Source organism: Aegilops tauschii, chromosome 5 (assembly GCF_002575655.3).
Source record: "Aegilops tauschii subsp. strangulata cultivar AL8/78 chromosome 5, Aet v6.0, whole genome shotgun sequence".
NCBI lineage: Eukaryota > Viridiplantae > Streptophyta > Magnoliopsida > Poales > Poaceae > Aegilops > Aegilops tauschii.
Genome location: NC_053039.3, coordinates 135,526,576 through 135,553,128, shown reverse-complemented (window position 1 = coordinate 135,553,128; position 26,553 = coordinate 135,526,576). Strand labels below are relative to the sequence as shown.

The following is a 26,553-nucleotide window of genomic DNA, read 5'->3' as shown; positions in this document are numbered from 1 at the left end:
GGAGTCTCGAAATGGTCGAGACATGAAGATTGATATATTGGACCATGTTATTCGGACACCGAAAATGTTCCGGGAGGTTTCGGATAAAATCGGAGTGCCGGAGGGTTACCGGACCCCCCCCCCCCGGGAAGTTATTGGGCCCTTAGTGGGCTTTAGGGGAGAGAGAGGGCGACATCCAGGAGGTGGCGCCCCCAGGGAGTCCAAATTGGACTAGGGGAGGGGGCGCGGCCCCTCTTTCCCTCTCCCTCCCTCTCTCCTTCCTTCCACCTCCTAGTAGGACTAGGAAAGGCGGAATCCTACTCCTACTAGGAGGAGGATTCCTCCCCCCTTGGCGCGCCTATAGGGCCGGTCCACCTCCCCCCTTGCTCCTTTATATACGGGGGCAGGGGGGCACCCTAGAACACATAAGTTGATTGTTTAGGCGTGTGCGGTGCCCCCTCCACAGATTTCCACCTCGGTCATATCGTTGTAGTGCTTAGGCGAAGCCCTGCGTCGGTAACTTCATCATCATCGTCATCATGCCGTCGTGCTGACGAAACTCTCCCTCGACCTCAGCTGGATCTAGAGTTCGTGGGACGTCACCGAGCTAAACGTGTGCAGATCGCGGAGGTGCCGTACTTTCGGTACTAGGATTGGTCGGATTGTGAAGACGTACGACTACATCAACCGCGTTGTCATAACGCTTCCGCTTTCGGTCTACGAGGGTACGTGGACAACACTCTCCCCTCTCATTGCTATGCATCTCCTAGATAGATCTTGCGTGTTCATAGGCTTTTTTTTGAAATTACTGCGTTCCCCAACAATTACATGGGAACACATCGGGACTTTCGGCAGTTGGTTGCAAACACGTCTCAGGGGTGACAACACTATTTCTGATGAGCTGTACTCATTGGCCAGGGGACCATCTTCGACTGTATTGACTTACAAAGGGTACGAGATAAATGAGAATACATTTTACCCGATCGCCCAAGATCAAAAGAGCACCAACCAAAAGGGGAGACTCAGTTGAGTTATGCTTTGAGGACTACATGTCTATGGCGGAAGGAGTACATCAAGCTTCCGAACTGGACGCCTCCGCCTCCTCCTTCTCCTTCGGTGAGTCAGCGCACTCTGCTTCCTCCTCCTCCTCCTCCTCCTCCGACGAGTGATCAAGGCACTCCGCCTCCTTCTACGGCTCCTCCGACGCGTGAGGTCGGCACTCCGCCTCCTCCTTCGCCTCCTCCGGCGCGTCCGAGCAGTCCGCCTCCTCCTCCACCTCGTCAGCAACGGCGAAAGACAGCCGCCGCCGCTCCGGCTCCTCCGGCGTGTCGGAGCAGTCCACCTCCTTCTCCGCCTTGTAAGCAACGACGGAAGACAGCCGCCGCCGCTCCGGCTGCTAGCAGTACAGCCAGAGGCGGGAGGCAATTCAGATACGGTACATCTCTCAAGGCTCCGGAAAAGTTACCATACGAGAGGACCGAGAAGGAAAACGCGGAGATCTGTGAAGCCCAAGTGAGGGACTTTTTTGCAAAGAAACCTCCACCTCCGAAGGAGATGATAGATCCGGTAAAATCGAAGCGCACTATCGATGCCCTGAAGCGACCACCATCGCCTTCGCCGGATTCCAACTATGTCCGCGCTCTTAAAAAGACATATGAAGATGCGCGGCAGTCGGGAACTACTTCAAGTGATAAAAGGTTAGAAGAACGAAGAAGTGGGAAAAAATCCCCAGCTTGGCGAACAGGCGAACCAATCTTGCCCCCCGCTCAAGGTGTCTAGTGATATCGTCGCTAATCTGCCGGGGATGGTGCCCGGTACCAATCCTGGTGATTACCTGGGCGATGATGTACAGTTTGAAACAATGGAGGTGGACGAATTCAGATACCAGTACGGAAAGCCTCTCGTCAAACCTGATCATCATCCTCCCCTAACTACGCTGATGCGATGATTCCATGAATGGTACATGGAAACCTGCAGCAAGTCTGGGAAGGATGCTTTCACGATGAGAATTAAAGAGGAGCACGACCTCGTTGGAATGGATCTGTTTTCTGTTGAATTTGACGAGTTTTTCCAGTTATACAATCAAAAGGCCCTCGACAAATCACTCGTGACTTGCTACTGTCTGTAAGTACTACTTCTGTAATTAAGTCTCTATATATAGCTCAGCTCTTTCATTGCATGTATATATAATTATCCTCACTATATTATGCAGATTGAAGATCGTCGAATGCAGAAAAGCACAAATCTATGACATTGGGTTCATTAACCCGAATGTCATTCATGAATGGACGGTTAAACACAATGTCACAGAAACCGAGGACAACTTGCTACAATCGTTGCTTAAAAATCAAAACAAAGAGAAAATACTCTTTCCTTACAACTTCAAGTGAGTGTTATTGTCTTGTGCATATTCCGTTTCCCTTATTACTCGAGGTTATAGTAATGTAACTGATGAGTTATGCATGCGTGCACAACTTCCACTTTATTCTCCTAGAGATTAAGCTTGAGCGGGGAGTAGTAACCGTCTTAGACTCGAGACGAAAAGAACCCCAAGACTATGCGGACATGACTCAAATGCTCCAGAAGTAAGTTCAATCGATCATTAGCGCACCATATCGGCAACTTTGTTCATTTCCTGATATCAAGTAATTATTTTCTTTGTCTGGCAGGGTTGGGAAAGAGTTCACCGTAATTGCTCCGGGACTGCCGAGCGAGCTGCGATTTACACACCCGAAAGTAAGTACTACTACCTAGTTCCGCGCATCTCCCATTGATTCTAGCTAGTTTCATCAATACCATTTAGCATGCTTGCTTATCAGTTTGATTGACCTCTATTTCTCGTAAAGTGCTTGTGGCAGGAATCCGGGAATGATTTTTGTGGATACTACGTTTGCGAGTTCATCTACAACGCGATGGCCTCTAATAAGCGGAGCTACTCTAAAAAACAATATGAAGTGCGTAAGCAAAAATATTCACAATTTTATTTTATTACCAACATTTGTTTTGAGTTTCATTCATATACATGTATTGACCCTCTTCTTCAATTTAGATCTGGCAGATGCGGGATGAACTCCTACCACAAGATCGCATATGAGCAATTCAAGAGGAATTGGCGGGATTTTTTCTTGACCACGTCATCAATAAAGCCGGAGAATACCATGTGGAAATTGACATTAGATGTTAGGGATTGTAAGAGATCTTATATTGTATATATGTAGTTAGTAGCGTCGGATAGATATACGAAAACTTGTTGTTCGACCAATCTCTCGGAGAAGGAGAGTTCGATCACTTCTCTCTGTATATGTTCATGACGATCTTGTGTACTTAATGGTTCCTTCATTTGCTTACTAGCTAGCGTGTCGAGTTCTCTCTATACGTATAGTACCTAGCGTCGACCAAGCACGGAGATAAGAGAGGTCACTTCTCTCTATTAGCTAGCTAACAGAATATATGAAACCCCTAAATTAACCCTCCAACCCCCTCCCCCCCCCCCCCCCCCCCCGTTTAAAAAAACAAAAAAACCCAGCTCCCGAGCTGCTGGCGCGTGGATGCTTTTTGGTCCCGGTTGGTGTTACCAACCGGGACTAAATGCCCTCCTGCCTGGGCTCCCCGCAGCGGCCACATGGAGCACCTTCTGTCCCGGTTCATAAGCGAACCGGGACTAAAGGTTTTGAGCTTTAGTCCCGACCCTTTAGTCCAGGTTCCAGAACCGGGGCTAATGGGCCTCTGGAACCGGGACAAATGGGCATTTTTCTACTAGTGCATTGTTGCACGTTGAGAAATTGTTATATGATTCAATTACGTTAGCACTGTTGAGAGATTGCAGTAGTGAAAGTATGGACCCCAAGCCTTGTTTTTAAGCATTGCAATAACGTTTATGCTCACTTTTGTTACTTGATACCTTACTGTTTTTATATTTTCATATTACAAAAACCTATATCTACTATGCATACTACACTTGTATCACCATCTATTCGTCGAACTAGTGCACCTATATAATTTGCCATTGTATTGGGTGTGTTGGGGACACAAGAGATTTTTTGTATTTTATTGCAGGGTTGTTTGAGAGAGACCATCTTCACCCTACACCTCCCACGGATTGATAAACCGTAGGTTATCCACTTGAGGGAAATTTGCTACTGTCCTACAAAACTCTGCGCTTGGAGGCCCAACAGAGTCAACAAGAAATAAAGTTGTGTAGTAGACATCATTTACTTTGAGGAAAATCAAACAGTGCATCATTTGGAGTCCTGGGTCAAAGGATATGAGAGTTCCAATGCAAAATGACTAGAGCATTAATTGTTGTGCGAGGCTCAATGTGTTTGCTCCCTTTCCCCGCGAGTAAGCACGAATTTGAGCCACTCTTTTGGAGTGGTTTCACACAGGGGCGGCGCCAGCATGGGGTCATGTAGGGGCGGCTGCCCCGGGTAAAATTTTCGCACCTAGGGTACACACCTTACTACTTTGGCCAGCGACACCATGGGAGCAAGAGGCGGGAGGTTCGGTCGTAGGGGCTGTTTGGTTTAAGCCCCAACTAGCCCCACCAAAATTTTGGCATGACCAAAGCAAGGGCATGACCAAAATTTTGGCAAGTTGATGTTGTTTGGATTGTGACCATTGGATCCTCCAAAATTTTGGCAAAAGTGACCTTTGTTTGGTTTGTGACCAACTGACATGACGATTATACTACTTGTAAAAACATTTAAGGGGATATATAAATGCAAATCTATACTCTAGAAGTGAGAAGGCATGTACTGATAAAAAAACTCAGATGCGAATCTATATAAAAAATGTCAAAACAATGTTACACAGTTATCGCAAGTTGAAAAGCATACTCCGTACGACGCCATGCTGCATGCACTCTTTAAAAAAATACTGCATGCACTTGCTAATTACACGGACCTAATTTGTACGGCTAACAGAATCCATCCTACAGCAACCCTTTAAAAAATTATTTATCCTACAACATGCACTGTGTAGGGCCCACCAACGAACAGCACGCCAATATTTTGGCGCAGCTTCTGCTCGCCCACGTCTCGCCCGCATGTTGGCGAAAAATGCACAGGAGCCGCCCGGGTCGCTGGGCGTGCCAAATATTTGGTAATGATCCAAACAACAACCAAATTCCATGGGCTAGCCAAATTTTTGGAATGGACAGCTTTGGTAGCAATCCAAACAGCCCCATAGTCTGTGAGGTCGACTCGAGCAGGAAGATGAGATGGAGAAGAAAACGATTCGTTAGATGGGCCAGCGAGAAAATAAAGGCCCAACTGAATAAGAGCCCATTACTGTTGTTCCCAACTCCTACGATTTCCAATCCACACGAATCGGGAAAACCAATCAGGGAATCGCGATCACAGCTCCACTGCATGCTGCCTCGCCGATGGCGCTCCATGGAGACGAAGATCCCTATGTTCGTGCTGCTCAGGGCATGTATAATGCATAGCCTCAAGGTGATGCCTCGCATGCCATGTAGGATCGGATATAACGTAAAGTAGGTTTGGATAGGGAAACAGGATCCTCTTCAGGAGGTGGGTGCTTGAAGAGAAAAAATATGGTCCGGTGAGAAAAGCTAAAAAGGATGGAGTGAAAAGTAGAGATGCATGTGTACTAGAGTCTTTATTTTTTATTTCTTAATGAGGCCCACTAGTGGTAGCTTGCATTGGGGAGAAAAAATAAATGTAGTTACCTCAAATTACTTTTTGTCATGAGGCATATGTATCCATATGCCACCATTATACATGCCCTCAGTGCGCCATACACACAGGAGATGACATCGATCGCCACCGTCGCCGCCACGTGCCCCGCTCAAAATTACAAGCGAGCAAACAGCATCAGGTTCTTTGACTCTCCCCCAATCTTCTCTTCTTTCGTTCTAGGTTTCTAGTTTCTTCTCACATTGGCCTAATTCCTGAAAATTGGATACTGAAAAGAGAATTGCTGGGGTTGAAGAACAAAAAATTGTTGAGCATTTCCATGGCATAGGGAACACTAGTGGCCATCTACCAAATCTTCCACGTATAACTACAACTTAGTGCTAAATACGTGTCTTATATTTTCTGTGAACAAGTGTTATTTATGTGTGACGTCCCCGATTTAACCGTACACTAATCATGCACGCAAATGTGTACGATCAAGATCAGGGACTCACGGGAAGATATCACAACACAACTCTACAACATAAATAAGTCATACAAGCATCATAATACAAGCCAGGGGCCTCGAGGGCTCGAATACAAGTGCTCGATCATAGACGAGTCAGCGGAAGCAACAATATCTGAGTACAGACATAAGTTAAACAAGTTTGCCTTAAGAAGGCTAGCACAAAAGTAGCAACCATCGAAAAGGCAAGGCCTCCTGCCTGGGACCTCCTAACTACTCCTCGAAGCCGAACTCCACGTAGAATCATCCTCGGGGTCTCTAGCTCCTGGACTCCAGCATCTGGTTGCGGCAACCAGGTATGGAAAGGGAAAAGAGGGAGAAAAGCAACCGTGAGTACTCATCCAAAGTACTCGCAAGCAAGGAGCTACACTACATATGCATGTGTATATGTGTAAATGGCCATATCGGTGGACTGAACTGCAGAATGCCAAAATAAGAGAGGGATAGCTAATCCTGTCGAAGACTACGCTTCTGGCAGCCTCCATCTTGCAGCATGTAGAAGAGAGTAGATTGAAGTCCTCCAAGTAGCATCGTATAGCATAATCCTACTCGGCGATCTCCTCCTCGTCGCCCTGTTAGAGAGCGATCACCGGGTTATATCTGGCACTAGGAAGGGTGTGTTTTATTAAGTATCCAGTTCTAGTTGTCATAAGGTCAAGGTACAACTCCGGCTCGTCCTTTTACCGAGGGACACGGCTATTCGAATAGATAAACTTCCCTGCAGGGGTGCACCACATAACCCAACACGCTCGATCCCACATAGCTCGACACGGCTATGCCCGGCCGCGGAAGATCAACACGTCGCAGCCCCATCTAGGCTCAACAGAGAGGTCAACACGCCGGTCTAAATCCTATGCGCGCAGGGGTCTGGGCCCATCGCCCATTGCACACCTGCACGTTGCATACGCGGCCGGAAGCAGACCTATCCTAGCAGGCGTTCCAGTCCAATCAGGCGCGCGCCGCTCCGTCGCTGACGTCAAGAAGAGCTTCGGCTGATACCACGACGTCGAGTGCCCATAACTGTTCCCGCGTAGTTGGTTAGTGCGTATAGACCAAATGGCCAGACTCAGATCAAATACCAAGATCTCGTTAAGCGTGTTAAGTATCCGCGAACGCCGACCAGGGCCAGGCCCACCTCTCTCCTAGGTGGTCTCAACCTGCCCTGTCGCTCCGCCACAAAGTAACAGTCGGGGGCCGTCAGGAACCCAGGCCCACCTCTACCGGGATGGAGCCACCTGTCCTTTCAGCCCCCTCATCAGAATCACTTGCGGGTACTCAACGAGCCGACCCGACTTTAGTCACCACATGTGTCATGTATATAAAGTATATAGTACATACCCGTGATCACCTCCCGAAGTGATCACGGCCCAGTAGTATAGCATGGCAGACGGACAAGAGTGTAGGGCCACTGATGGAACACTAGCATCCTATACTAAGCAGTAGGATAGCAAGTAAGGGTAACAACTGTAGCAACAATGACAGGCTATGCATCAGGATAGGATTAACGGAAAGCAGTAACATGCTACACTACTCTAATGCAAGCAGTATAGAGAAGAATAGGCGATATCTGGTGATCAAGGGGGGGGGGCTTGCCTGGTTGCTTAGACAAGGAGGGGTCGTCAACACCGTAGTCGGTCGGGGCACCAGCAGCGGCGTCGGTCTCGTAGTCTACCGGAGAGAAGAGGGGGAAGAAACAGTAAATATAATGCAAACATAAGCATGACGATGCGTGACATGACAATGAGCGGTGCTAGGTGTGCCCTAACGCGGCAGAAGGTGGTACCGGCGACCGGGGGGGACATCTGGAAAAGTATTCCCGATGTTTCGCGTTTTCGGACAGACGGACCGGAGGGGGAAAGTTCCATGTTCGCTATGCTAGGAACGTGTGGCTGACAAACGGACTACGTATTCGGATTCGTCTCGTCGTTCGGAGCAACTTTCATGTATAAAGTTTTTCCATCCGAGCTACGGTTTATTTTATATTAAATTTTAAAGATTTAAATCTTTTTAGAATTTAATAAATTAATTTAATTCGAAATTTAATTAATGCATCAGCATGACGTCAGCATGACGTCAGCAGTCAACGTTGACCGTTGACCTGGTCAACCTAACAGGTGGGTCCCACCTGTCAGGGGCTGTTAGCTAATTAACAGTAGTTAATTAGGTTAATTAGTTATTAGGTTAATTAATCTTAATTAGTTAATATTAACAGGATTAATTAAGTTAATTAATTATCTTAATTAATTAATTAATTATTATTAATATTATTAATTTTTTAATTATTATTTTATTTAACTATTTTATATAAAAGCGTTCTAGGCGTGGGGCCCATCTGTCATTGGCCCTAGGGGCCATAGCGGGTCGGCCAACGGGCACCGCCCGAACGGGCGAGGGGAAAGCGGGCGACGGGCGAACTGGTGCGGGTGCTCGCACCCGACGTCAGGAGAGGCGAGGGCGAGCGCGCCTGGGGGCCTCGGTGGCCGGCGACGACAGGAGCAGCGCCGGGTGCGGGGAGCTGCGGGGCACACATGCCGGCGAGACGAGCAGTGGCGGCCTTCGGCAGGTGCGGGGGAGCGCGGTAGGCGCCGGCGGCCACCGCACAAGCGGCAGCAAGGAGCAAGGCCGCGCGGGCGGGGCGCCGTGAGTGCGGGCGCCGGACGCGCACGCGCGTAGATGGCCGCGGTGGTGGTGCGAGTAGGCGAGGATGGCCGGAGCGACGGAGTGGGGAGGCGACATCAGCGCGCCCCAAGGGCGCGATGGGGGTCGCCACGGGCGCCGTTCGCGCGCGCGCGCTTTGGCACGGCCAGGAGCAGGGGCGCGACGACGTGGTCGCACGGGCCGGTGCGAGAGAGAGAGCGGAGGAGGAGAGGGGGGAGCTCACGGGGGGAGTTGTAGGGGTACGGGGCAGCGGGGGGGGCGAGGAGGTCGTCGGGGACGACGCGGATGGAGTGGAGGCAGGCCGGCGGGGAGGAGGAAGCAGACCGGCGAGGTGGTCCTCCAGGCGATGGTGACGGCAAGGGGGCGACGGGGTGGCTCCGGTGGGGCTCGCGGAGCTCCAGGCGGCGGGGGACGGCGATGGGCGGGCGCAGGGCGTCAGGGGCATTCGCGCAGAGGCGGGAGGGCGTCCCGGCGAGGGGGCCCCGGCGTAGTGGCCGCGGGGATCGACGGCGGCGTCGGGCCGATGGGATCGGGGTTTGCCCCGATCCAGATCGGGCAGAGGAGGGAGAGAAAGGAGTGCGAGGGGGGAATGGGGATCGGGCTAGGGTTCGGTGCCCCGAGGGGGTTATAGGCTAGGGGAGGGAGTGGGCCGGCCTGGCAGGCCACTGGCTGGGCTTAGGCCCAACTAGCCTGGGGGGTTTTCTTTTTTATTTTTGTTTTATTTTCTCTTTTGTCTTTTCTGTTTACTTTTATTTCTTTAATACTTTATAGTTTTACAAAAATAAAACCCACACCTAAAATGGAGTTACAATTCCAACTACTGTCTTAAAAAGTTTTACCCCTGAACAAAATAGTTTAATATTTTATAAAATTCAAAAGGCATTTATTTAATTGGTTTAGCTACTGCTTTATTCATTTTAGTTTACTTAAACATTTTATAAAAGTGTGGTTTCTCGACAATAATTACCTATGCATTATTTGGCACCAACTGAACATTTTAGTTTTAATATTTGAAAACCTTTAACGTTTGACGGAATTTGAATTTGAATTTGAATCGGTTTTGAACTAACGCGAGATTAGCAACAGTAACGGAGGTGACATGGCATCGTTAGCAGAGTTTTACTGTAGCCTAATTATCCGGGCGTCACAATTCTCCTCCACTACAAGAAATCTCGTCCCGAGATTTAAGAGGGGAGTAAGGGGAAAGTTCTGGTTACGAAATTTTAACGGGTGTCCTCGGTCTTGGTTGCTCTTCTCGAAGAGGTCGATCCATTATGTTGATGTCTTCATTCCTCTGCTTCAGGGTATCATGGTGAAGTCGTCATCCTTTCTTCGGGGGTTCCATCGTACTTACGAAAAAGGATAATGGGTATCTTCGGAAGAACTGGCCTCTAGAAGGTTGCTTATCTAGTAGATAACACCAGGAAAGGTGGCGAAAAGTAACTCTCGAATTGTAACTGAAGAAAATTTCGAGAGCAAAGTAAGAAGGTACCATGAGAAGTTTCGATCGGGCAGGCAATCGTTCGTTGTCTGAAGTGAAGTGTGAAAGGGGTTTAGAACAAAGGGAATACGCATTGTGTCTGATACCAGAATAGATCACTAGGAAGGTGGTCCATGAATTACATATGAGGCCACGCGCGAGGAACAACTTTGGCAACAGGGTGTACAGGAGAGTCAGGTTTCGATCCTGTGGAATTGTGGGTTATGGGCGCACCATGTGGGTTAAAAGTAGGAAGGCGGAGACGTCTTGCGTGATCATGTAAGCAAGGCATGTCAGAGGATAGCCTGTCATTTATGTCGGCAACAACATCGATACCAAGGGCGGGGAACGAAGAGACCCATTTCCTGCTCATTGAACGAGGCGGACCAATAGGCAAAGTTCTCGTCCATCGGTGGCTACCAGAATGTCACCAACAATAGTAACAGGTTCTTACTGACAGAGTTGTACAATGAGATGCTTACCTAAGCAGGGGGTTATCACTGCTCAGTTAAGTCAGATTGCAAGAAAGGTTAAACAAAACAATGGAAAGGAAATACGATTATTAGATCAAACAGAACAATGGAAAGGAAAATGTGTTTAAACACATAGTTCAGGGGTATATCCTTCCCAAGGACAAGCAGAGCATGATAACCATGGCAGGATATTAAGTAGAAAACCCGTTAGGAAAGGGGAGAGAAATTTCATGGCATTACCCATACAACGATGTTTGGATAATTGAGCAGGAAACAATTAGCTTTGTGCTTCAAATGTTCCTGTTGAAAATCGGAGTACCATAGACATGCTTCGAGATAGCATTGACATGGTCAACAGGTGAAGATCAGAATTAGGAAACAAAAAGGATCCATCAGGACCAACTTATAGAATAAGTCTTACAATTTCCTCATGGAAGAATGGATAACCTTGCTGAAAAGGAATCTATAACAATAGGGTCAACCGGCTAGGTGTGCTAGGCACGACATCACCTTACCGGGTTACATAAGACCAATGTTATAACTCTTGGAAATATATTCCAACCATCATATCTGACCGAGATTCAGATCTGATTGGTGCCAGGATAACTCAGACTCAGGATGCCTGAGAAGAAAGGTGCAACACAAATTGTCGAGATGACATTGTAAGATTCTCAGGAAATGAACTATGAAATGATTTCCGTTAACAAGAGTTCATCATTAACCCAAGGAGAGGACAAGGAGGTGGCTGATGGGCTAAGGACAATTAATTGTGATTTCCAAAAGATGGATTTCCACAACTACGTGAACAAGGGGATAACATTTGTCGGATCGAATGATATAATGATGTATGTTCGAGGAAAACATACACAATTAAACATTGGTTGAAAGGTGCGCCCGAAATATGGGCATAGGTAGCCTGATCAATTGTTAGAATGGTGATTTAATAACTGATAGGCTAAAATGAACTATTGATCATTAACTTCAAAGCAATAGGGTTACAAGAAGTACTGAATCCAAACAGCGTCGTTCACTTGTTGATACCCCCGTTGGAATCAACACGAGAACCAAGAAAGAATGGTGATGGTGAGAAGTATCATCATACCGAGAATTTCTAAGAGGTGGAGCAATCCCCACAACATTCTCGACAGAAAAGAAAGTAATACTTCAAGGCAGAACACAACACTAGCTGGAGAGCAAGTTGTATTCATAATGTGGACAAGTTCGCGATGAAAGGGAGTCAAGGGTGTTGTCGATGATAATAAAAATTATCGGGGGATAAGGATGCTATTTCTCATCACGAATTCGATTGATATCCTGTAAGAGCTCAGAATGTTGATGATGATCACGACACAATTGTCGAGAGATTTCATGAAGATGTAATCAATCGGTGATGACATCAAGTCAAAGGAATGATGAAGCGAAAGGTTATTGGAACCACGAGTACGACACAAACTCGAAATCAAGCTTGCTGTTCAAGGACAAATGGTATGACGAGGAAGATCGACGTAAGATTAGCTCATCGTCGAAAATTGTGCTCCAAGAATATGGACCAGGTAGCACAGTTAAAATCACCACGACAATGATATAGCCATACAGGCTAGGAATGGCGTGATCGGGTACAAACCCGTACTTAAAGAAGATTATCAAGTGTCATTGAACCGTAGTGCGGACTCGGTTTAGTTATCGGTGTCTTTGAGTGTTTAATAACTGAGAGCCCGTGAAAAATTGGAATCAGTGAGAATATTAGTTGATGAAGAACTCACAAGAAGTTATGTAGTTCCGTGGTATTCTCGAGATACTTGAGGGTACTACTCAAGGGAAGATCAGCATAGAAACTGAACTGGAGTGCAGACTTGCAATAGCAGATACTTTAATCTTGTCATGATAGATGAGGCAATGGAATGGTTTCCTTCCAGATGTATTGAATATGGTTAGAATGGTTGAAACCATAACTGCAAGGGATCCAATTTACTACACCGGAAGAATCATTCGAATGTTTAAATATTCTTGCAAGAAGCTTTCATGATAAGTTCCACATCGTGTCCGTGGGCATGAACACAAATGTTCAAGGTCGACTCCCACTTCTGCAATGCATAACCTTTCATTCACTTCTCGTTTACGAAGAAGTTGTAGTGCTGAAATTTTTTCTGGCGAAGCACCAAAAGAGTATGACTCGTGAAAACTTTCGGGTTCACACGGATTAGAGAAGGCTTCAACCCATAGGGGCATCTTGGGAACATATACCGCAAACTTCAGGAGTAAATAACACAAGCTCGAAAGGAGAGCATTGTTGACAAGCATAGGATACAATTTACCAAAGGCATTATGTATCCGAGAAAAGACTCACAAAGTTATTGAATATGAAGGACGTCGTCGGATAAAATCCAACAAGGTTCTGATGGTCCATAAGGGATCTGGTGTGAGCATCGGTACTCAACCAGAAGAAAAAGCATGTAAGGAGATCAGATGATAGAAACAACTGACTACTTCAAAGCTCATTTGCAAAACAATTATGAATTCCAAGACAAGGGATCAGAAGCAATGCTCTGATTAGGGATGGATAAGCTGAATGGCCTTAGGGGTACAAACGACGACGATTTGATTGGTCGAGATCCAGCTCATGTTAAAAATGATGTCTGAGCCGGAAGGATGAATTCTAGGATCTGATTGAGGATTGCGAGCATTCGCAACATATTGAATCAATGGACTCAAAAAGATAATGACAAAGGGTGCCAATAAGATTTCGAGACTTATGGGATTAATCATAATGCTAGTAAGCAAGAATTTCAAGAGCAATAGGCTCCTGAGGATTTTCGGAAGATCGAATAGTATTTTGAAGACTATTGTGAAATACATGAATCAACTGGGGATGAGTCGATACTCGGTAGGTGCGAGTAATTATCCGTATGGGTATTTCTGCGGCAAGGAACTACAAGGCAGTGGTACAAGGGATTCTTAAAAAGCTGGAGAGCAATTCGATGTATCTGGTAATAACAAGAGAAACTCAGAGTAATTGTATGAACAACAAGTGTATGTTGTTATCCATATGGATATATCGGTAGTAGGGAATTGAAAAGGCAGAGGGCACAAGGGTCTCGGGAATGATCGAAGAGTATCTTCAACATCTTCTGGTGCAGTCGGCGACCATCTGTGATAAAGGGCTCTCCGGGAGAAAGTATTTACGAGAACCTACAGTTAGTCTTTTTAGCAAAATCATTTAACCCGAATAGGAGAGAGATCAGAGTCTCAGAGTATAGACAAGGAGTAAAAGATCCTAATACCACCCAATGGCGACGTGGGCCCGTAAGACACACAGCCATGTTAGTAAAAGTTTTCTAATGTCTAGACTCGACTTCGGCCAAGGAGTGTGGAAAGGGGGATTCCTACAGGCAGTTGGCTCTGATACCAACTTGTGACGCCCCCGATTTGACCGTACACTAATCATGCACGCAAATGTGTACGATCAAGATCAGGGACTCACGGGAAGATATCACAACACAACTCTACAACATAAATAAGTCATATAAGCATCATAATACAAGCCAGGGGCCTCGAGGGCTCGAATACAAGTGCTCGATCATAGACGAGTCAGCGGAAGTAACAATATCTGAGTACAGACATAAGTTAAACAAGTTTGCCTTAAGAAGGCTAGCACAAAAGTAGCAACCATCGAAAAGGCAAGGCCTCCTGCCTGGGACCTCCTAACTACTCCTCGAAGCCGAACTCCACGTAGAATCATCCTCGGGGTCTCTAGCTCCTGGACTCCAGCATCTGGTTGCGGCAACCAGGTATGGAAAGGGAAAAGAGGGAGAAAAGCAACCGTGAGTACTCATCCAAAGTACTCGCAAGCAAGGAGCTACACTACATATGCATGTGTATATGTGTAAATGGCCATATCGGTGGACTGAACTGCAGAATGCCAAAATAAGAGAGGGATAGCTAATCCTGTCGAAGACTATGCTTCTGGCAGCCTCCATCTTGCAGCATGTAGAAGAGGGTAGATTGAAGTCCTCCAAGTAGCATCGTATAGCATAATCCTACTCGGCGATCCCCTCCTCGTCGCCCTGTTAGAGAGCGATCACCGGGTTATATCTGGCACTTGGAAGGGTGTGTTTTATTAAGTATCCAGTTCTAGTTGTCATAAGGTCAAGGTACAACTCCGGCTCGTCCTTTTACCGAGGGACACGGCTATTCGAATAGATAAACTTCCCTGCAGGGGTGCACCACATAACCCAACACGCTCGATCCCATTTGGCCGGACACACTTTTCTGGGTCATGCCCAGCCGCGGAAGATCAACACGTCGCAGCCCCACCTAGGCTCAACAGAGAGGTCAACACGCCGGTCTAAATCCTATGCGCGCAGGGGTCTGGGCCCATCGCCCATTGCACACCTGCACGTTGCGTACGCGGCCGGAAGCAGACCTAGCCTAGCAGGCGTTCCAGTCCAATCCGGCGCGCGCCGCTCCGTCGCTGACGTCAAGAAGAGCTTCGGCTGATACCACGACGTCGAGTGCCCATAACTGTTCCCGCGTAGTTGGTTAGTGCGTATAGACCAAATGGCCAGACTCAGATCAAATACCAAGATCTCGTTAAGCGTGTTAAGTATCCGCGAACGCCGACCAGGGCCAGGCCCACCTCTCTCCTAGGTGGTCTCAACCTGCCCTGTCGCTCCGCCACAAAGTAACAGTCGGGGGCCGTCAGGAACCCAGGCCCACCTCTACCGAGATGGAGCCACCTGTCCTTTCAGCCCCCTCATCAGAATCACTTGCGGGTACTCAACGAGCCGACCCGACTTTAGTCACCACATGTGTCATGTATATAAAGTATATAGTACATACCCGTGATCACCTCCCGAAGTGATCACGGCCCAGTAGTATAGCATGGCAGACGGACAAGAGTGTAGGGCCACTGATGGAACACTAGCATCCTATACTAAGCAGTAGGATAGCAGGTAAGGGTAACAACTGTAGCAACAATGACAGGCTATGCATCAGGATAGGATTAACGGAAAGCAGTAACATGCTACACTACTCTAATGCAAGCAATATAGAGAAGAATAGGCGATATCTGGTGATCAAGGGGGGGGGCCTTGCCTGGTTGCTTAGACAAGGAGGGGTCGTCAACACCGTAGTCGGTCGGGGCACCAGCAGCGGCGTCGGTCTCGTAGTCTACCGTAGAGAAGGGGGGAAGAAACAGTAAATACAATGCAAACATAAGCATGACGATGCGTGACATGACAATGAGCGGTGCTAGGTGTGCCCTAACGCGGCAGTAGGTGGTACCGGCGAAGGGGGGGAACATCTGGAAAAGTATTCCCGATGTTTCGCGTTTTCGGACAAACGGACCGGAGGGGGAAAGTTCCATGTTCGCTATGCTAGGAACGTGTGGCTGACAAACGGACTACGTATTTGGATTCGTCTCGTCGTTCTGAGCAACTTTCATGTACAAAGTTTTTCCATCCGAGCTACGGTTTATTTTATATTAAATTTTAAAGATTTAAATCATTTTTAGAATTTAATAAAATAATTTAATTCGAAATTTAATTAATGCATCAGCATGACGTCAGCAGTCAACGTTGACCGTTGACCTGGTCAACCTAACAGGTGGGTCCCACCTGTCAGGGGCTGTTAGCTAATTAACAGTAGTTAATTAGGTTAATTAGTTATTAGGTTAATTAATCTTAATTAGTTAATATTAAAAGGATTAATTAAGTTAATTAATTATCTTTATTATTTATTTATTTATTATTATTATTTTTAATGTTTTAATTATTATTTTATTTAAGTATTTTATATAAAAGCGTTATGGGCGTGGGGCCCATCTGTCATTGGCCCTAGGGGCCATAGCGGGTCGGCCAACGGGCGCCGCCCGAACGGGCGAGGGGAAAGCGGGCGACGGGCAAACTGGTGCGGGTGCTCGCACCCGACGTCAGGAGAGGCGAGGGCGAGCGCGCCTGGGGGCCTCGGTGGCCGGCGACGACAGGAGCAGTGCCGGGTGCGGGGAGCTGCGGGGCACACATGCCGGCGAGACGAGCAGTGGCGGCCTTCGGCAGGTGCGGGGAGCGCGGTAGGCGCCGGCGGCCACCGCATAAGCGGCAGCAAGGAGCAAGGCCGCGCGGGCGGGGCGCCGTGAGTGCGGGCGCCGGACGCGCACGCGCGTAGATGGCCGCGGTGGTGGTGCGAGAAGGCGAGGATGGCCGGAGCGACGGAGTGGGGAGGCGACATCAGCGCGCCCCAAGGGCGCGATGGGGGTCGCCACGGGCGCGGTTCGCGCGCGCGCTTCAGCACGGCCAGGAGCAGGGGCGCGGCGACGTGGTCGCACGGGCGAGTGCGAGAGAGAGAGCGGAGGAGGAGAGGGGGGAGCTCACGGGGGGAGTTGTAGGGGTACGGGGCAGCGGGGGGGGGGGGGGCGAGGAGGTCGTCGGGGACGACGCGGAGGAGTGGAGGCAGGCCGGCGGGGAGGAGGAAGCAGGCCGACGAGGTGGTCCTCCAGGCGATGGTGACGACAAGGGGGCGACGGGGTGGCTCCGGTGGGGCTCGCGGAGCTCCAGGCGGCGGTGGACGGCGACGGGCGGGCGCAGGGCGTCGGGGGCATTCGCGCAGAGGCGGGAGGGCGTCCCGGCGAGGGGGCCCCGGCGTAGTGGCCGCGGGGATCGACGGCGGCGTCGGGCCGATGGGATCGGGGTTTGCCCCGATCCAGATCGGGCAGAGGAGGGAGAGAGAGGAGTGCGAGGGGGGAATGGGGATCGGGCTAGGGTTCGGTGCCCCGAGGGGGTTATAGGCCAGGGGAGGGAGTGGGCCGGCCTGGCAGGCCACTGGCTGGGCCGAGGCCCAACTAGCCTGGGTTTTTATTTTTTATTTTTTTTTCTCTTTTGTCTTTTCTGTTTGCTTTTATTTCTTTAATACTTTATAGTTTTACAAAAATAAAACCCACACCTAAAATGGAGTTACAATTCCAACTACTGTCTTAAAAAGTTTTACCCCTGAACAAAATAGTTTAATATTTTATAAAATTCAAAAGGCATTTATTTAATTGGTTTAGCTACTGATTTATTCATTTTAGTTTACTTAAACATTTTATAAAAGTGTGGTTTCTCGACAATAATTACCTATGCATTATTTGGCACCAACCGAACATTTTAGTTTTAATATTTGAAAACCTTTAATGTTTGACGGATTTTGAATTTGAATTCGAATCGGTTTTGAACTAACGCGAGATTAGCAACAGTAACGGAGGTGACATGGCATCGTTAGCAGAGTTTTACTGTAGCCTAATTATCCAGGCGTCACATTATGCTAGACTTAATATAAATTTTCAATTGTACCTAGTTCTTGAATTTGAAACTGCTTTGAAAAAATAATTGTGTTGATTTTCTTGTTTGAATGTGTACTACTACTTGGCAAATTACTTGTGTTAATGATTGCATTATGGCTCCACTTTTTTTCTTTAAAAGTCCGCCCCGGGTAACATGAAATCCAAGATCCGCCACTGGTTTCACACCTAGGCTAGGAGGGTTGTTTCTAGTACAAATACCCTTTCCCACTTTAGCCACAACTCTCTGGCAATTTGGTTCAGCATAGGTTAGCTAAGTGCAATCATAAACTTATTTTAGAGTTCACTTCCCGCTGAGCTCTTGTAATCTTGCCTTGTGAGAGAGTAAACTCACTTTGTGATTTCACAACAGTAGCCAGTTCGTGCTTCCAACTTCTTACGTGGTTGTGTGGATTGAAAACTTAGAGGGTGGTTGGGCAAATACTTGTTGTTGATTTTTGCGCAGGTTGCACTAGTTATCTTTACCCGACAACTTTGCTGAATAGGATTGAGGGTTTTTTCCGTACCCTTCAGGTGGCGTTGATTTACTTTGCCGAACAGATCCTCAATGAAGATCGGGCAACCCCATACTAGGCAGTGAAGAAAGAGGCGTTTCTATTGAAGTGTGCAATTTTACTTGTAGTTTTCTTTGGATTAGTTTTCTCTTAGCGAAGAACGGGTGAAGTATGTGACCAAATGTCATTCAATGAAGTAATTGAGTAGTGAAGTTTAACTCGATGGCCCAAAAGTAAAAGAATTTGTGTTAATTATTTCAAGGAGTTTTACAGGTTTGGGTAGAAACCGCAATTTTTTAAAGGGGTAAATATAAGGAGTTAAAAGATATGAGGCCATATAGAGGCCTAAATTATAAGCGATCGGTTAGAGGTGCTCTAAGATGTACTCCCTGCATCTCAAAATAAGAGCAACTCCAACGCGTCGACCCAAATGAATGCGTGCTTTGTTCACTTTTTGACCGTTTGGGTCGGCCGCCCGCTCGTCGTCCACCATGTTTTTCGTTTGGGTCGGCAGTGCGCCCAACGTGCGGACCCATTTTCGCCCGCGCGACGGCTTGCCGTCGTTTTGCAAACATAATTCAAACAAAATACAAACATTTCACATAGTTCGCAAGCCAAAATAAATATGTCATAGTTTACAAGCCAAATAAAAATTAAATTGTCTCAAATACTTTTTGAAAAGAAGATACATCTATTGGTTGCCAGCGTGAGCCAACGTATACTCAACCAAATCATCTTGCAGCTCAATGTGGTTTTTCCAATCACGCATTTGATGGTGAAATTGGTGAACTGTGCAAACGTTACCACTCCTCCATGCTCAAGCACAACATTGTCACCCTGGAACTGAACGCCTTGGTCGTAGATACATTCCAGATGCTCATCCTCTATGATCATATTGTGCACGATCACACAAGTAGTCATCACTTCCCACAACTTCTTGGTGCTCCAAGTTCTAGCACGATACCGAAGGATGCCCCACCGAGATTGGAGAACACCAAAGGCACGCTTCACATCCTTCATAGCACTCTCTTGCTCTTGTGCAAATCTCCTCCTCTTCTCTCCTACAGGGTTGGAGATTGTCTTCACAATAGTTGTCCACTGAGGATAGATACAATCAGCTAAGTAGTATACTTTGTTGTAGTTGTGGCCGTTGATGTTAACATTCACCGGCGGGCAGTTGCCTTCGGCAAGCCTTGCAAACACCGGAGAGTGATGAAGCACATTGATATCATTGTGAGGACACTGCCTCGAGTATGACAGTGCAAGCCTTGACAAGGGCCCTATATTACCCCTACCAAGCATAAGGGCAGTTCTTCCACTCCCAGTGCATACAATATATGATACCAAGCATCCCGGGAAGCCCCTGCTGGCTGCTGGAATTTTATCTATTTTGGGCCTAGCCCAATAAGCAGTTTCAGAAATTCCTAATAAATCCTAGAGGCCCACGCAGCCCATTCGTGCAAGGCAAGAGGTGGAACTAAAGTTTAGTCCCACATTGCTAGTTTAGAGGGAGTTGGACCTCTTTATAAGGGAGGTTCTTTCCCCACTTGTATGAGCATGAGAACAAGAGGGACATCCACGCGCGCTCCTCCTCCGCCGCCCGCCTCGTCACGACGCGCCGCGGATTGCGGGAATGAGCCGATCTCTAAATTTTTGCCACGCACTACGGGTATACGAAAGGTCACACGGAAGCTGAAAAGATTTTTGCGAAAGTGGAGTTCGAATGCGAACGGTGCAGCCCTTCGGCTGCTAGCTGTTCGCTTCATCTCCGTCTCTTCGTTTCGCCTCCCGTCGCTGCCCTCTCGCCTCCTTCTCTGGCGCCTCGAAAAGGGAGGTCGCTCCTCTCAGAGAGGTGCACCAGAACTTCTTCTTCCTCTCGCCACCGGTTCCAATCTCTGAGCTGCTGCTGTCTTCCTCATCCCGGCTTGCGGCGTGCACCGCGAGTCGGGACAGTAGGCCTCCGGAACCGCACCACTTTGAGTCCTGTACGGGAGAAGGGTGATAAGGTTTTTGGGGAGCGCTCCGCGTGACTACTGACTTTTCCATCACGGACTCCGACGACTACTTCCCCGACGACGACTTCTTCCTCGACGTCGACAACCTCATCGACGACATGGCTGGAGAGGATGTCGACCCCAAGTCCAGTGCTTCTGCTGCTGCTGTCCCGTACGTGTTCTTCCTCTTTCTGTTAGAGACCCTGCTACAGTTCCTTGTTCTAGTGTTTGCCCTAGATATGTTAGACTCTGTTTCATATATGCAACTTGCTATACTATCTTCTCTAGATGTGTTTAGTTACAGTTCATATATTAAGATGTTGTTTACCTTCTCTTTATCAAATCGCATGACTTGTTTTATCACTGCTATACTAGTCGTGCTTTATCTAGTATTTCTGATAATAAAATCATTTGGTAAATTGCTCATATTTCCCACAATGGCATTCATCACCAACAAGCGGGTTGTATCTGCAGCATTTGGCTCTCTCAAGTACTCAGGGACAAAAACTACAATCACAACCTTGCAGAACATGTACATGGACTCTAGGCACGTGGACTCGCTCATACAGACATACTCATCGATGAGATCACCGAGAACTCCGTATGCAAGCATCTGAATAGTTGCGGTGCATTTCTGATAAAAGGAGAATCCAATCTTTCCAAGGGCATCCTTCTTGCACTCGAAATACTTATCGTACCCGACCACCCCCTCTCGAATACGGTTGAAAAGATACCTAGCCATGCGGAAACGGCGCCGGAATTGGTGATGTTTGAAGAGCGGGTTGGGTGGCTCGAAGTAGTCCTTCCAAAGAAGGAAATGGCCGCTCTCTTGGTTGTGATTCAACTCCGGAGTGTGCCCCGGGATCGAGCCCCAGAACAGCGGCCGCTGATTACTAAGGTGGTCATGGACGACCAACACAGCAGCCACCATCTCCTCATCGTTGGATGAAGAATCATCCGAGTCGCAAAGAAAATTGTGGAAAAAGAACTCGTCCGCGGAGTCCATTTGTACCTTGCGGGCAAATCGTCAAACAACTTGCGGGTGTCGTCGAAGAAGCAGGCACGTGAAGAGACGCGCGCCTGCCTGGACCAGTGGCTGCCCTGGCGGCGTCCGGCGAGCGTGGCGGTATCAGACGAGTGTGCCTGTGTTGTCGAAGGAGCTGACCGGGGGCGCGGGGGGGGGGGGGGGGGGTCCGAGGAGGTGCTCGCGCCGACGTCAGGAGGGGGGAGGCGGGGTGGCCCGGCGGTGGTGCCGGCGACGTGGGAAGGCGGCGTGCTGCGGGGGGGGGGGGGGTGTATGTGGGTGCGGACTGCTGGCGAGGACACTGGAACTGGGGGGGGTAGGACGGCCAGGGGCGTGCTTTCGGTGGGAGGAAGAGAATGGAGCCACCGACAGTTAGGCCAGGGGGAGGAGTAGGCGGGCGTCGCGCGCGTCCGTTTCGTGTCCGCGCCGACGCAAATGAGGCTCAAATTTGGGCTGGGAATGGATCGGCGGGCAGACAAAAAGCGGACGCGCGTCCGTTTGGATCGGCTTATTGGGCCAACTTTTGTGTCGGTTTTGAGTGTCCTTGATTTAGTAGTACAAATATTTATTTTGAAAGACGGACGGAGTATATGTTTGTTTTAAGTGAATATAGGTCAAGCAATTCACACATACATTTCCGCAGTCATGACAATTCACAATGCAAAGACAGTACATCACAATGAAAATAATTGTTGCTATGTTATCCTAGTTTCAGACATTTCTTTGAAAGAAAAAGCACTGCAGCTTGATTCAAGCATAGCTGTCTTGACTTTATCGACAAGGAAAACACTTTATGATGTTACAGAACACGGAAGCCTGACAAACGGAGTGGACCAGAGGAAGCCAGGAACAGCATCACCATTATTTAATCCTCTGAGCCAGCAAACACATCAACGACTCCACATAAATTCCACCATTGTGATGGGGACCTCCTGAGAAGTGGCACTCCACAATGCGCTCCCTTCAAATCCAACGGAAACATGAACCCGGGAAAATTTCAGCGACAGCTTACTTAATGAAGAAAACTAAACAAAAGGCTCTTTTGACTCCCCTCCGAGGCAGAGTCATCGTTAATTTCATCAGCTTGATCTCCCAGACTCTCCTGTGAGGCCACCTCTCTGGCTTCGTCGTCATTCTCAAAACCGTCAGATGCCTCTCTTCTTGGTGTCTGACGGTTCTCAAAGATGTTGCAAACTACAGCAGATGCAGGATCGGGTGCCTCTGCTGTGCTGTGTTCGGTAACCTCTTCCTGTTTGTCATCTTCATAAACCAAATAATGGTGGGATGAAGCATCTGAGGAGGCTGCATCTTCACAAACAGAATGAAGTGACACCATTGATGCTTCCTTCTCGCTGCTGGAATCCTGACCTTCGTTTGAAGCGCCAACACTCTGCTCTGCATTTGCCTCCGTGATCAGAACTTCGGGCACCATTTGTACTTCTTGCTTTTCACGAAAATCTTCCAGAGTCGCTATGCTATCAACAACCAGTTCAAGTACACTATTTGCATCTTTTTCTTGGGTACTCCCTTCATCTGAGGATTCAAACTGTCCGGTTTCCTCATCTTCAACAAAAGAACCGTCAGGTGTCTGGTCTCTTGTTTCGTGCTTGTCAATGAAATCAATAATTTCATATGTACCACGAGCTGATAACTCCTTCCTATCGTTACAATATTCTTCACCATGTCCGTCGCTGATACTATGATGATGAAACGAAGTATTCGATGGCACAAGCATATTTTGCTTGCTTTCAGCAAGAAAGTCCGATGACATCCCTCTCAGTTCGTCCAGGTCAGGCAAATCATGAATTTCAGCCGAATCAGTGGAATACAGAGATGGAAATAAATCACCTGGTGTGCTACTGCTGTCCACTCTGATGTTGTGTTCATCCACAAACCAACCGACCGGCACATCCTGTACCTGACGCCATCCGGAAAATTCCTCTGAATCAGCCTTGGCACTGCTTGTCTCAAAGATATTCACATCTTCGACCAGTTTGTTGTCGTTCCTCCGAGATATTTGAGAGAATCCATCAGCACGAACCTCTTGTATCTCGAGTCTCCTGAAAGAAACTTGAGCCGTAGCAGAATCACCAGTCAGGTGTTCCGCCGCATGCCTCACAGCTTTCCCTTTCGCCTCTGAATTCCCCTCTTGTCCACTGTCTTCGACGTCGCTGGCAGGGCCGATGCCGCCATTCTTGACGGATTCGAGATTGCCATCCTTGCTCAAGAGCGAGGCGACGAAATAGAGCAAGGTGAACCAGAGAAACGACACCACAAAGGCAAGCAGCGCGAAGCAGAGCACGGGAGGAATCAGCAGGTAGGAGAGCAGCGAGAGGCGAGGGCGAGGCAACCACCGGAGGAGCGAGACCCGCCTGCGCGGTGGCAGGTGGTAGTGAACGTGGACATGACGGCATCTGCACCGGCACCTCGCCTCCCCTCCATGCTTCCTCTTGGCGCAGCCCGAAGCCATGTCAGCCGCAAGAGGCGATTCTTCTCTTCTCAAGTAGAAATGGCAGGAAAGAGGAGGAAAGAGGATTCCGGGCGTGGCCTGTCTTCTCTCCGCTTGCTTTTCTGCCCGGTTGAAGGCGGAAATTTTTGAAATCTTCCACTATCGGATCGGGACCCGCCAAGAAGTTTTCAAGCCCAGGCAAGAGAGAGGCAGAGACGGGTTCCATGGTCTGTACTTTATGGATGGGAACCTTGTCTTGTGATTATGATGGGTCGGGTAAAGTTGGGTCATGGATGCCTATCAGCAGCGAGTGTGTTCACAAAGATTGCACGGAAGAAAGGTGGGGAAATTGACATTGTGCCCATCAATCTTATCTCTCGGAGTGGGATTAGATGCCACTGTCATGCTGGCCACCGAGCATAGCAATTACATTAAGGCAAATTTTAAGATGGTCCCAACTATTAAGGAAATAAGGACCCACCATTATTTCTGATCCAAGGGTCTAGATTGAACGAGGTAATAGGTCATCCAACACTCATATTTGGCAAGTTTTAGAAAAATAGGTCTCCCAACATTCATATTTGGCAAGTTTTACAAAAATAGGTCTCCGATTGTGCCTGTGTTATAATGGTCCGTCATCGTTACGTCAGTGCTTATGTGAGATGATGTTTCTAAAAAAACATCAGAATCCATCACTTATTATTTCTGATGAACAAAAGTGGAATTGATAAAAATATTTTAATAATTTTATACTACATTATATAAATAAACATATAAAATATATTTAAAAAAGTGAGGCTAACACATTTTTGTTTGCAATAAAAAGCTGGGTACCACTAATTACATATAAATATATACAAATCATATTAATAAACATGAGTGACACAACCCCCCAAAAAATTCACCTACCCAGCGTCACCCTCAACTCGCCCCCACTCTCTCCATAGTCATCAGCATCCCTCACTCCCTCCGCCTCTCCAACTCCATCTCAATCCCCTCTCACTGTCCTACACGGCGGCCAGCAAGGCGGCATGAGGCGCGGAGGCAATGCGGCGGCGTCATTTGCAGAGGAAGACGACCGTTAGTGGCGGTTGGAGGCGAGACCAGAGGCGGCGGCGACGGATCCCGACCGATCTCCCCGAACTCTCCCTGCTAGAGAGTTGGATGTCACAAAGCATGTTGAACAGAGCACTATTAAACCCCAAGATTAATCGCCAGCTCATGTTCTGTCTATATAAAAATGAGAGGATGCATTACATCCCATATGTCTTTCTAGCTAAACCTACACTCTGTAATTTATATTGAAATCTCCTAAAACACATATATTTAGGAACGGAGGGAGTATATTTGATATGGACATTTGTGTTTATTAGTACTGTTAACATCTTGGAGTACTGTCTACATCTACATCACTAATTGTGACTATTCCTGATACAATAGTTATATTTCCTTCCAGGATTGTTATCTGAGTTTCAGTCTGCACTAAAAGATCTTCAGCGTACCCTTGTTTTAGTTTTGCAGGCATCAAAACTATATCCGGCGGTCATGGTTGTATAGGCCGCTGACCTTAGCCTACTTCTATGAGAGCTTTAGCATTGTCGGCGAAGTCTCCACTGGGCCGCCAAGATCACCAATGGTACTTAGATGGATGCATTACTTTGTTGTGAAGATGATAATGCGTTAAAGATAGACAAGGGATGGCAAGTAAATGAGGAGCACCAAATGTACCTGCCTCAAGCATGTAATGCTACCTAGCTGAAACATTGTCTAAGAATGTGATGTACAAACTCCAAAGAGGCATACCATGTTCAGCAGCGGATATGGAGGACACGGATAGAAGTAGGCTAAGGTCAGCGGCCGGCTCGTGGCAGGAAGACGTACCAGGTGATGGTGTTGCCGCTGCGGCCGCCGCAGCAGTCGAAGCTCGCTCTCTCCAGACGTCACCGTGGTAGGAAGTCCGGCGTGGCCCTTGCAGGCGCGGTGGAGCTCGCGGGATGGCGTCGTCACTTGAGGTTCCGAGGGACGACGTGGTCACAGGAGCCTCCTCTTTTTTGGAAGCCAAATCAAGGCGCGTCCTTGTTTTTGGAAGCCTAATTAAGGCGATTCTTTATTCTTGATAGCCAAATCAACGCGTCTTTGTTTTTGGAAGCCTAATCAAGATGATTCTTTATTTTTGATAGCCAAATCAATGCGATTCCTATTTTTTACAGCCAAATCAACCCGCCTCCCTTTTCTAGGAGTAAATATTGGCGGCCTATGATTTTTAGTGGGGTTTGGTTTTCAATGGGAGGAAAAAATCGAGTGGGATGGGGTGGTGGGAGGTGAGGCAGAAAAAAAGGTGGGTACCCGCCTACCAACTGAGACTTTAGGAGTACAGATAGGAAGCACCAGAACTATATTCCTACCATATAGCCACACACCAGTAAAAGGAAAGAATTGCATTCCTAAATAACATTATCAATGTCATTAAATGCAATGATGACACTACAGAAAATATTCCTACCATG

General features: G+C 47.8%; 1 protein-coding gene and 1 long non-coding RNA gene across 2 annotated transcripts; both read right to left on the bottom strand.

The window, feature by feature from the left end:
* Positions 1–22,223: 22,223 nt before the first annotated feature.
* Positions 22,224–24,246, bottom strand: LOC109757640 (uncharacterized). Its single transcript, XM_073500033.1, has 2 exons — positions 22,645–24,246; positions 22,224–22,554 (listed from the first exon to the last, which is right to left on the bottom strand). Exons 1-2 carry the CDS (start codon positions 24,065–24,067, stop codon positions 22,463–22,465), a joined length of 1,515 nt encoding a protein of 504 aa, XP_073356134.1. The 5' UTR covers positions 24,068–24,246; the 3' UTR covers positions 22,224–22,462.
* Positions 24,247–24,782: 536 nt separating this feature from the next.
* LOC120963892 (uncharacterized) lies at positions 24,783–26,066 on the bottom strand. The gene is made up of 2 exons (XR_005755586.3): positions 25,928–26,066; positions 24,783–25,195 (listed from the first exon to the last, which is right to left on the bottom strand). It is a non-coding gene; the product is annotated as an uncharacterized lncRNA (long non-coding RNA).
* Positions 26,067–26,553: the final 487 nt, after the last annotated feature.